Source organism: Camponotus vicinus, unplaced genomic scaffold, assembly GCF_025532165.1.
Source record: "Camponotus vicinus isolate PSW18456_S1 unplaced genomic scaffold, iyCamVici1.0 SCAF_3, whole genome shotgun sequence".
Taxonomy (NCBI): Eukaryota; Metazoa; Arthropoda; class Insecta; order Hymenoptera; family Formicidae; genus Camponotus; species Camponotus vicinus.
The window spans coordinates 234,798-246,399 of NW_028141967.1; the positions used below are offsets into that span (position 1 = coordinate 234,798).

At 30.4% G+C, this 11,602-nt stretch overlaps 1 protein-coding gene across 5 annotated transcripts; it reads right to left on the minus strand.

The window, feature by feature from the left end:
• Positions 1–60: 60 nt before the first annotated feature.
• On the minus strand, positions 61–11,509 carry Hrb87f (Heterogeneous nuclear ribonucleoprotein at 87F). Of its 5 annotated transcripts, none has more exons than XM_083093199.1 (7): positions 11,291–11,509; positions 10,495–10,706; positions 9,992–10,304; positions 9,459–9,714; positions 8,987–9,235; positions 8,388–8,554; positions 61–641 (listed from the first exon to the last, which is right to left on the minus strand). In XM_083093199.1, the coding sequence occupies exons 1-6, from the start codon at positions 11,309–11,311 to the stop codon at positions 8,427–8,429; spliced, it is 1,179 nt and encodes a 392-aa protein (XP_082949325.1). In that variant the 5' UTR covers positions 11,312–11,509; the 3' UTR covers positions 61–641; positions 8,388–8,426. The 5 variants fall into 5 exon arrangements, with proteins under 5 accessions (XP_082949325.1, XP_082949324.1, XP_082949323.1 ...); XM_083093198.1 differs by having other exon boundaries at positions 61–644; XM_083093197.1 differs by lacking the exon at positions 61–641 and adding an exon at positions 5,174–5,796 and having other exon boundaries at positions 11,291–11,508.
• Positions 11,510–11,602: the final 93 nt, after the last annotated feature.

The window sequence follows — 11,602 nt, forward strand, 5'->3', positions numbered from 1 at the left end:
TTTTTTAGAATGATACGTACTTGAAGAGTTTGTGAAGGAAAATGAAATTGCAACTCTGTAGAAGACTAGAAAAAAGTTTATTAAATATATCCTAAATACATTGCACAAGATCTTAAGATCCTAAGAAATTTTCAATTATTAGGATCTTTAAAATCTTTGCTTTGTCAAAAACTTTTCAAGTATTTAATATTTCATAGCTGTGAATGTAAAAATATTTAGATCTTAAGAAAACCAGATTCCATATCTAATCCGAAAAAGTCTTTAAATCGTTCAAGTTTGAACCTCCAAAAAATGTTTCATAATTTCAAAAATTATTTTTCTACGAGTATAAGTTCAAGATTAATATTTCTAGAACTGAAAATTTTTAAAAACATAAATTCTATTTTAAGATTTTAAGAATTTTGATATTTATTCTTTATTAATACATCGCTTTCATTTTTTAGGGAGAAAATATTTATTTCTTTATTATACTCGGATTTTTGGAAGCTTGAATTTTCAAGATTTTATGAAAAAAATACCTGCTCTCGAATAATAACTGAAGCGATTCAAAATCTTTGATCATTAGACGTGGGGACGGATTGTAACTTAAACTTACCTCAGTTGATGACCTCAGAAGGACGGTGGCGGAGATACGTCGCTCTCTTCTAGTACCAGCCCGAATGGTAAACCAGAAATTAATGAAAACGAAAGACAACAATTAATATACAGTGAAAAGTAAAAGAAAGTCTCGATAACAAACACACCCTGCCTATCCCCGAGAACTCAATTGAACCAAATTTGCAACACTTTATCATTTTTTATTATCATCCCTCTTGTGCGTACTCTAGATCTCGCTAATTCGTTAAATTCGATTAAATCGTTTCCTTCTAAATTAACGCTTAAGATGACAGTCAAGAGCGTTGATTTTTTTAAGTGAATTTTTTTATCGTATTCTCAAATCCTTAGGCAGTTTCGAGTTTTTTAGAAGGACCTCGGGCACGAAAGGATCATAGTAGTCATCAGTTTCAATCAATTATTCTCTTAGGAATTTCAAATCGCAAAGTTTGGAATATCGACACTGTCCTAAAATCTTGAATATCAGATTTAATATCAAGAATCTCAGAAAAAGGGGTGCATAATTTTTAAAAAATTTAACAGTGGACATAAAAGTCAGAAAAAGGGAAAATTATTAAGGATCCAAATTATAAATTCCTGAGAATTTGATTCTTTTGTTTGTTTAAAAGTTCATTCTTTTAACAAATTATTTTTTTATAAAATATAATTTATATATATACATATATATGTGTGTTTTTCAATTTTGTTTTCAAATATATAGTAACAATATATTAAAAACGAATCTGGTTCATAAATTAGCCTATTACATTAGAATTTAGAAATTGCATAAAAGTGAAAAAATGTGATTGCTTTGAATTATAATTACTTTTCTTGCTAAATCGCAATAGCCTTGAATATATGTCGTATTAAATATTTTTGGACTTGTGTGAGTAGCTAGCGTAATTGAAGTTCAGTGTACTCGGTGTGCCTAAGATCCTTCAAAAGCTATAATGTATATTTAACTACGAAATCCTAATTCTCTTGAAACGCGACATATATAAAAAGAGAAAAGCATGTCGTGTTTTTCGAAAAGTCCTGCTTCTATATGCGATATTTTTTTATAGAAAGACTTCCTTTGTGCGTACGTGAACATTAGCATGAAAAAGAAATGAAAAAAAGAAGAGAAAATATATAATAAAACGAATAGCAACGATGCAACAGCGATACAAAACGTAAATGTGCCTCCTGCAATCTAATCTCCCTTCCCTTTCTTTTTCTCTGCGAAAGAAAGATGAATCAAATGGAATCGGTAGAAATTTACAGAGCATTTCGCGTATTATATCGAATTACATGATGATAATATTTTGAATACTATTTTTAAAGTTACAAGATATCTCAGGTACATTCTTTTTTTAAATTGTATTACAAATTTAACGCGGAAACATTTAACGAAATACTCTGTACTCTGTACAAGTTAAATTTTAGTATTAACTACAGCTATATAAAGCTATTATAAGTCATTATTCAAAATAGATGACAATAAGAAGTCTAATATGTTATCAATATTACACGCACGCAGACATGAAATATTGAGAAGTAATGTATTATTTGTAACGCCGTAATAATGCAGTAATATATTGTTTGTATAACGATAATAAATTATATATATCAGAATAGAGATATTTTTATAAACTAACTTCTCGACTCTGTGTATGTATACAACGTATTTATTTTTTGCATCTTGTTTATTTTTAACCGATTAATTTTTGCGAAAAATATTAAAGCTGATTTTCGAGGAGGATATATGAATAAAAAATATATTCATTCAAACACACACGCTATAAAAAAAGAAACATGCTTATAAAGAGAATCAAAAGAGTTTCAAAATCATGTATTATTTGCATTATCCCTATTACCATTTAAGACCTTTGAAGGGGCTACCCTGTCGAAAGGGATGAAGCGTCATGAATTGCGTTGCCCTCTTTAGAAAATAAAATTGATTTGTTTGAGTTATTCGTAAAAATTAATCGGTTAAAAATAAACGAGATGAAACGTTTAAAAGTAAATCCTATATACATACACGTATATATAACTTGTATAGAAGCTATTGATATAAATAGAAACAAATTCTATTTTAACGTAAAAATAAAAAAATACGTTAAAAATATGCAAAAATTTTTTAATAACTATATAATTTTATATTATTTAAACCTTTTCTTCTTTATTCTATACTAAATATTTAGCTAAATTACAACACTTTATAATTTCTCTAATACTTCTTAAGAGAAGAATATTATAAAATATAAGGAAAGAAATATAAAATTTTAGAGAAAAAATTCCTAACTTTAAATATAACGAGAAAAATCAATGTTTGATTTATTAAAAAGAAATCAAATTTCTACCGATTCTTTTCAATTTACTCTTTCGCGAGTTCGCTATAAATAACTTTCTCTCTCTCTGGTATATAGCATACCAGATATAATGTGGGGTCGCCTGAAGGACACTGTAAAACAACATTGTAATATATCATGCACACAATTTTTACCATTTAGCACCCTATATATACATATATGTATATATATATATATATATATATATATATATATATATATATATATATATATATACACACACACACACAGCATATCTCGAAATTCGAGGATAGTAAAAGTGCAACACGAGAAAATTAAATAATAAAAATGTACACCATTTTTTCATTCAAAAAAAATAATTTTTTTAAGAATTTAAAATTGGTTGATTATGAGCATTAATTAACACTTCAACTGCCATACGACCGGCGCATCGATTCATAATCAGTCATGCTTATAAAGTCATCTGTCCATAAATCGCATGTATAGTGGTATTAGTTGCCGAACACTTTACGATCATTAATGCTAAATATAAGATTATGCCGCATATCATCATAGACTCTTTAAACCAGCGATTATATCTGATCAAACTTAAAATCTTTATATTAAAAAAAAAAATTACTTCTTGGATTAAAAAATGGCATACATTTTACTTTTCACATATTTTCATGCTGCATCTTATTACCCTTGAATTTCGAAACACTATATATTATATACATATACATATAAATATATATATATATATATATATATTTATTTATTTATATATTATATATATATACATATACATATATATATTTATATTTGTACGTATTATATGTATGTCTAAGCAAATGAGATCTTAACATTCCTACCTGTGATTCGTATAATAGAGGCTAGAGCGAGAAGCCTAGCTCGCGAACACTAGTCCTGTTCCAGCCTGAGAATCCTTTCTCTCTTTCTCTTATTTTCTCTCTCTCTCTCTCTCTCTCTCTGCTACCTGCCTGCTTTCTAGCTTCTTCCTGGCATTTAAGCTGCTAATCTTCATTAAAATTCGAATTCAAACTGCACTAGACTAACTACTCTAGTATCTTTGACATCACTATAGATCTAAGGGCGAAAGGCTGATTGAAAGATGAGATCTTTGAATGTGCAAATCTTTATATCTAAAACAGAGTTTCAATGTTTTACGCGTTTTTCTATCTACTATTCTATGATGATAGTAATCAAATTTTTTCTTATTTAATTTTTCAAGCAATGCTACAAATATTTAAATTATTATATTATGTTAAATTAGAAAATTTTTAAAAACTTAATTTCTAAAAAGAATAAAAGAAGTCTCGAAAGATAACTTCATTTTCAAAAATCTTGATATTTTTAAGATCTTCAAGTTCTTTTCTAAAAGTTATTAATTATTAATATTTTTTCTAAATAAATAATTTAAGATACTGGTTCGAAACTTTCACATGTTACAATGTTACATTCGAAATATTTACAGAGTGCCCATCATTTACGACATATATCTGTGATAAGGAAATAATGTAACAGGTTTGGAAAAAAGCTCGCGAATCGAGTCGTGAAATTCCACGTGAAACGAAAAGAACTGTAGAAAACTGGGATTGATTTTTCATTCTATATACACAAAGGATTTAATAATGCATATACATTTAAATATTGACGCGCTCCGAGATATCGGTGACATTTTTTTTTCTTTCACTGGCTACAAATTCGACAATACAGCTATTTATTTCTTTTTCTTCGTTTTTTTTAGTTTAATATACATCTACAAGTTCTTTCTGTCTCTTCAAAACATATAAGATATAAATTTTGCCTATGATAATCCTAATCTGCCGTTATCACCTTGAATATTTTTATTATGCAACTTAGAAGAGAAAGTTTTGATAGCGTGAAAAATTTCAATGTACTACAATGCATAATAATGGTACATGCATGTATACATATATATGTATATGTGTGTGTATATATATATATATATATATATATATATATATATATATATATATATATACATACATACATATACATATATACATGCATTTTTCCTATGTTTTAAAAAATTTCATAAAATTAAACAATGAAACTTCGAAGTTGCACGAAAAAGATATTTTGGATGGCAAATACCAGTCTGTTCTAGACCCCAATGTGTATGTATGTATGTATGTATGTATGTATGTATGTATGTATGTATGTATATGTATGTTCCTCTTGTAGTCTTTTAATCTGAGCTTACAACCTACTGGCCTCACGTCACAAAATTAAAACATGATAAAGAAAAGGTTTCTACACTTTTATTTCGTCGACTTTAAGCTTAAACAATTATACAGTTTCGTAAAATGATTAAGTTCAATTATATATTTCCTATTAATTAGTCCTAATTCCTACACAAATAAACGCTGAGGTATACATTGTCTTCTGTTACCATTTCTGTCGCTATGTGTATACGCGCTCTTTCTCCCTCGTTCTCTCTCTCTTCTTTTAGTATGAATTACCTTCTATATATGTATATAAATACGAGTTTTTTTTCCTGTCCGATCGATCTTTACGAATTCATGTCTTTGTAAAGGACACGCGTGTATATTCGAGGGGGATAGTGAGAATGTTTACAATGAATGGAGAAGGGGGGAAAAATCGGACGCAAGATTAAAAAAGGATAGGCATGTAAGCCTCTCTCACTGTAAGCTAACTGATGATTCTCTTTCTCTTTGTCTCTTTATTTTTGTCCTGTATCCTGATTGTCCTGCCTGCCTGACAGTTTCTGAGTTTCTGCCTGTTCGTTGTCTTGTCTCTCTAGCCTGATAGCCTGCCTGCCTGCCTGCCTGCCTGCCTCCGATACTAAACAGTACAGAAGTACTGGCGACTAGAAGACAAGTAGTAGTAGGAGTAGTAGCTTCACCTGAGGTTTAAAAGTCAAGAAATCCGTTAGTCAAGTTTCCTAATCTGTGCAAAGGACCGCGGTCGGGTCGCGAGCAAAGAATTTATCGAATCTTTGAATCTTTTTTATAAGATATTCGGATTTTTGTGAAAACATCTATTTTAGATTCCAGGAATTCTACGAGATTTATAGATCTCTCGTATCCTACCTTTCTTCGTTTTATGTTAATTTAATAAGATTACTCGAATATCTTTTAAAAATTCTACTTTCTTCGAACCTTATATCTCGAAAATTTTTCAGATTTTTCTATATAAAATTTGGAATTTAAAAATTTCTGGTCATATTTTTAGATTCCTAAATAGAGAATTTATAAATCCTTCAATTTCTACCTTTCTCTATTTCTCTCTCTCATTCTCCTATTTCCTCAGACATTCCAATTTATAGAATCTTTAAACTTTATATAAATATAGATATAAATATAAATATAAATAAGTTAATAAATAAATAAATATATATATACATAACTTTGCGAATTTTTAATTAAAATTTTAAGTATCTAAATTTTGTAAAATTTTAAATGTATGGACATTCAAACTTTTAAAGTCTCCAATACTTGGGAAATGATACTGATAATTTTCCAGCAATCACATGTAATATTACATTATTTTATATGTAAGATACTTGTTGGAACAATTAAATTAATTTCTGACTGTATTGCTAGAATGCATTATACAATAGATTATTTTCTATGTTTATTATTAATATAATCAATATTACAGTTGTTGGAATTGCTCATTTCGAATATATTTGTACATTATATTTTTTGCAATATAATAAAAAAAATAGATTAATAAATAAATTCTAAAAAGATATGTAATTGATCATATTGTAATAATCAAAAATTAAATAAAATTATGTATGTGACTCTTAGTAATAATATTATAATAATCTACATTTGTGAAATTAAAATCACTTCTCAAATATATTTACAATAAGTATTATTATAATATTGATAGCTAATCATGTTTGAATAAAATAAAAAGGTAAATAAATATAATTATCATGTGTTAAATATTAAAATTTTTTAAAAGGTTGGAAAATACTAGATTTTATTTCATATGCTTGCACTTGGGCTTCTATTCCAACAATATGATATTGTATCATTTAAAACACTCCATATCGAGTGTTGTGTATGCTGTATCATCTATGTAATTTGCTGGAAAACTAACTCATCTATTCAAATTGAAAAGATATTTAACTTAAAACTTAAAACTTGTATAATTCAAATCAGTGTATAATTTTAAATCACAATTTCTTAAAACTTTAAATAAAATATTTGATTAATTCAAATTTTAAGATTTGAGAATACTCTAGTTTTTAAAATCTCTTCTATATTTCCAGAATCTTGAATTAAAAAATTTCTAATTATTCTGGATTTTCAGACTTAAATTTGTTTCTATTATGTTGAAACATCGTAGAATATTAAATTCCAAGGAAACAAATTATATAATGTTCGACGTTTCAAGTGTTGTATTAAAATTTAAAATATTGCATCTAACCCACATAATCTATAGTAAAATTCTCTCTATAAAGATTGAGAAAGTATAATTCCTTTCCTAAGATTCTCGAATGCTCAAAGCCCCGTATTCCGAGATTCTTAAATCCTTGACCCTGTAGACCCTCGGAGGTCCTAATACACACAAGTTTGATAATTGCGAAGACTAAGTAAATTCCTCAAAAGAAATCTCTCACTTTTGTCGCGCGTTTTATAATAGAGTGAAATAATTTATCATTAACCTACTTATTTTATATATGCACAAATATCTTAAGTAAAATAAACACTATTCTTTAAAACTCAGTGGATAAAATATTATAAGATATTGATATGAGAAGTAGAAATATATATAGAAACAAATTTGTGTTATCTCCATCTAAGCTTCTCGTCTATTCTACGCTTCTAAACTTTCGAAAATGTATCGACTGTAAAAAGAAAGAAAAAAAGAACACTATCGAATTGTTTGCTACTAAATAGCCAGATTAATTCTAGTGCTATGTCAGATAGAATAATGCGATAAACATGAGGATGCAACAATCGTTAGATATAACTCTGCGCTCTAATTCCATCGTTTGCACACAAACCATAAAATATATCATGGCAATAAGATAATTTTTCGAAGAAGAATCTCTCAGTAGATATGATTATATAAATTTATATATATATATATATACATATATATATATATATATATATACATATATATATAATGTATTATATAAAAAGGATCTTTGAATTATATTTTAAATAATAAGAACGCATGCGCGCGAAAAGACTTGAATGATTAATAAATTAATCAATATTAATGTATAAATGCTTCAAAAAATGAGAAACTAATTCACATATATCAAAGTTAATTATTAATTGCGTTGTATGAATCGTAATTGTGTGATATTTCTCTAATTTAGAAATTAAGAAGATATTTCTCCCTGTATTATTTAAGATCAAATAAACTGAAGATAATTCGCGAGAAATTACCTGACAGAATCTCGCGATAAAAATAAGCGATATAGAAATAACGAATCGATAATGTACTATAATTATGTATTGTGCTTACCAGCGAGAGAGGTTGTTAGCGACATGCTCTCTGCGTTTTTTAATATCTTCTTCCACTGCCTCCTCCACCACCGCCACCACCCATGTTTCCAAGGGAATTACTGCCGTAGCCACCTTGATTTCCATATCCACCGCCGCCACCGCCGGAATTTCCGCCACCCATGGGTCCTGCAATATCATAAAACATAAATAAGATGGCTACAAATTGATCAATGATACGATTGACAGTCACATAAAATGACACATTTCATTTGGAAATCACACAATTTAGAATATATAATATAAATAATAATATGAAATTTAGAATGTATAATAAATAATGTGATGCTTTAAATTTCAACGATTGATGATTAATCGGAAAGATGTTGGAAATATAGTTCATCCTCTATGTAAATTATTGTTAAACAATATTGAGAACGACAGAAAAAAATAGAAAGATACATGCCACTATGTTATTATATTCTTAATGATCAATGATTAATTGAAATTATTGAGGGTTAATGCAGCATTTGTATCTCTCGATAAAGTTCTTGTCACAATTTTAAAAAAAGTGCAATAGCAGGAAAATAAAGACCAGAAAGAATAAACAAAATACACTACTGTTGTTGATTTTTGAAAGTGAAGAGCAACCTTGTCCACCAAAAGGCGGTAACCATCTCGAGTCGCCAGATTGTCGACCGCTAGGCCCCGAATTGGCGCCATAAGGCGCCGATCTACCGCCCGAATTGAAGTTGTTGCGTACAGGACCACCGCTGTACCCCTGTTGATAACCACCGCCGAAATTGTCATTGCTCCAATTACCACCGCTATTATAACCACCTTGTCCGCCCTGGTTCCATCCTCCTCCTCCTGTATCATATTTACATCAATAAACATCATATTTACATTAATATATATTTTTTAATGTTATTCACATCATAGTTTATTATAATAAGAATGACTTCATATTATCTTTGTGCGGAAAATAATATGTGATTCTTTTTCTTATCTCTTTGTTAAAAATATAAAATATAATGCGAATCGGATATTATAAAATGCTAGGAAAAAAAGAGAAGTTTGTCTGTTTGCGAACCTTTACCTTGATTCTGATTCTCCCATGGTCCATTACCTCCCCAACCTTGATTACCTCCACCGCCGTATCCGCCTTGATTACCGCCGTTATTCCAATCGCCACCGCCGCCACCACCGCCGCTACCACGTCCTCCCCAGCTACCACCACCTTGATTGCTACCGCGCGGTCCTCTGCCAACTCCTTGGCTGCCACGGCTACCGCCTCCGCTACCACCGCCACCCCCGGATGCGGATGCCATTTCAGCTCTGCTTAAAGCCTGCAATAAGAATAATCGTATTAATAAAAATACAAAATATGTTTGGCTAGTAGTCTGATTTACAAAAAAAGCAAATCTTCTTATTAAACAATTTTCTAGAAACAAAAGTTTAATGTAATTTAAACCAAAAATACTATACAAAAATGAGATACATTAATAGAATTTGTAAAAACATGTAGGAAAATACTAGGAAAAAAAGAAAAACTTTTTCTTGCATCATATACACTATATTATATTGTTAGCTTAAAAGTATCTTTTAAAAAAACAATCCTCTTACCTTTTTAACGTCGACGTGCTTGCCACGAATCTGATGGTTACGTTGGAGACAAATCTTGTCGACGGGATCATAGTCATCGAACTCGACGAAACCAAAACCCCGCTTCTTACCGGTTTCTTTGTCCGTGACTATGCTAATGGAGTTTATGCTACCATAACTCTGAAAATATTGTCTAAGATCCTCCTCTTCGTGGTCATCCTTCAAGCCGCCCACGAAGAGTTTCTTCACGGTAGCTCCAGCTTCTGGTCGGCCAATCTCTTGTCTGGGTACTGCCCTCTTGGGCTCCACTACTCTGCCGTCTACCCTGTGAGGTCTATAAAGGAGATATTGCCAAGTGTAAAAATCCAAAATAAATATGACACTTTTTCAACAAATACAAATTTTTTAATTATTAATTCCACACATCGTATTACTGCATACAAATTCCTCTTTCAAAAATAAATCACAACTTTCTTTCTAAATGCGAAGATTAATAAGTATGACGAATAATCGAACCGTTTTACCTAGCATTCTGAGCATCATCCACCATATGAGCACGAGAATAAGTAATGAAACCAAAGCCTCTGGATCGCTTTGTCTTAGGATCCTTCATAACGACAACATCTACGATTTCTCCCCATTGCTCGAAATGTTTTTTAAGCGAGTCATCTGTCGTTCTATAATCCAAGCCTCCGATGAACAACTTTCTCACGTGTTCCGGCTCATTTTTACCATCCTGAAATATTAAACGACGGAATTAAAACGTTAAAAACCTCAATCATACGCAAGAAATAATGTTGAAGTCTGGAAACTATTTGATTCGCAATACACATATTTATTTTTTCTATCATCTTGAATATATAAAAACCGGGAAATATTTTAAAACGAGATTGTGAAAACGAGCCTTCGTAACAGAAAAATTTTCAATATGACGTTTGCTTCGTTATTATATATCTAAATAATGATAATTTTTCGACTAATGATTCGGATGAAAAAAAGGAAATTAAAGCAAATTGTAATTTTGATCAATTTACTTCGTAATCGTATAACGTTCTTTGCCTTCCGCCATCATCGCATAAATATCGATGGCATTACTGGACGCCGGTTCGCAAATACATACGTACGTATGTATATACGTACACACTCGCTTATCATATCAGAAGTGAAATTTTCCGCAAAATTAACAATATAACAATAATCTTAAATTTGGTCAGAAGTAGACAGATCCTTAAAAGTACTTTATCCTTAAATTAGTAGTATAATCAAAGTATCACGAGGTAAAGATATCGGAGCAATTTTCTGCGTGACAAAGGTACTTACATCGTGCTCCATTTTCACCATCTTGAGAGATTTAGGCAGGATTGCCGGCTTCCCGATGGGAGAAGAAAGACGAAAAGAACCAACGCGAGAAGACGTCGTTATTTTTGTGAGATTGCGACGACACTCGACGATGGTTACGAACGATCGATCACAATTCCGTGAATTCCGTGCGCGCACTCGCGTGAACCCCGGTCACCCCGGTGCCCGGTCGACGGAAGGAGGAGGGAAGGAGAGGGGGAAGAAGACTACTCGAGTCAACGTGAAGCGAAAATTCAGTGATGGGGGGGTGCAACGGATCGCGTCATAAAACTG

Coding starts and splice junctions, on each gene's coding strand:
- Hrb87f (XM_083093199.1), bottom strand. CDS start 11,311: ATGGTGAAAATGGAGCACGAT. Junction 9,715..9,991: donor AGCACGTCGACGTTAAAAAG/GTAAGAGGATTG, acceptor TTCTTATTGCAG/GCTTTAAGCAGAGCTGAAAT. Junction 9,236..9,458: donor GAATCAGAATCAAGGTAAAG/GTTCGCAAACAG, acceptor AATATGATACAG/GAGGAGGAGGATGGAACCAG.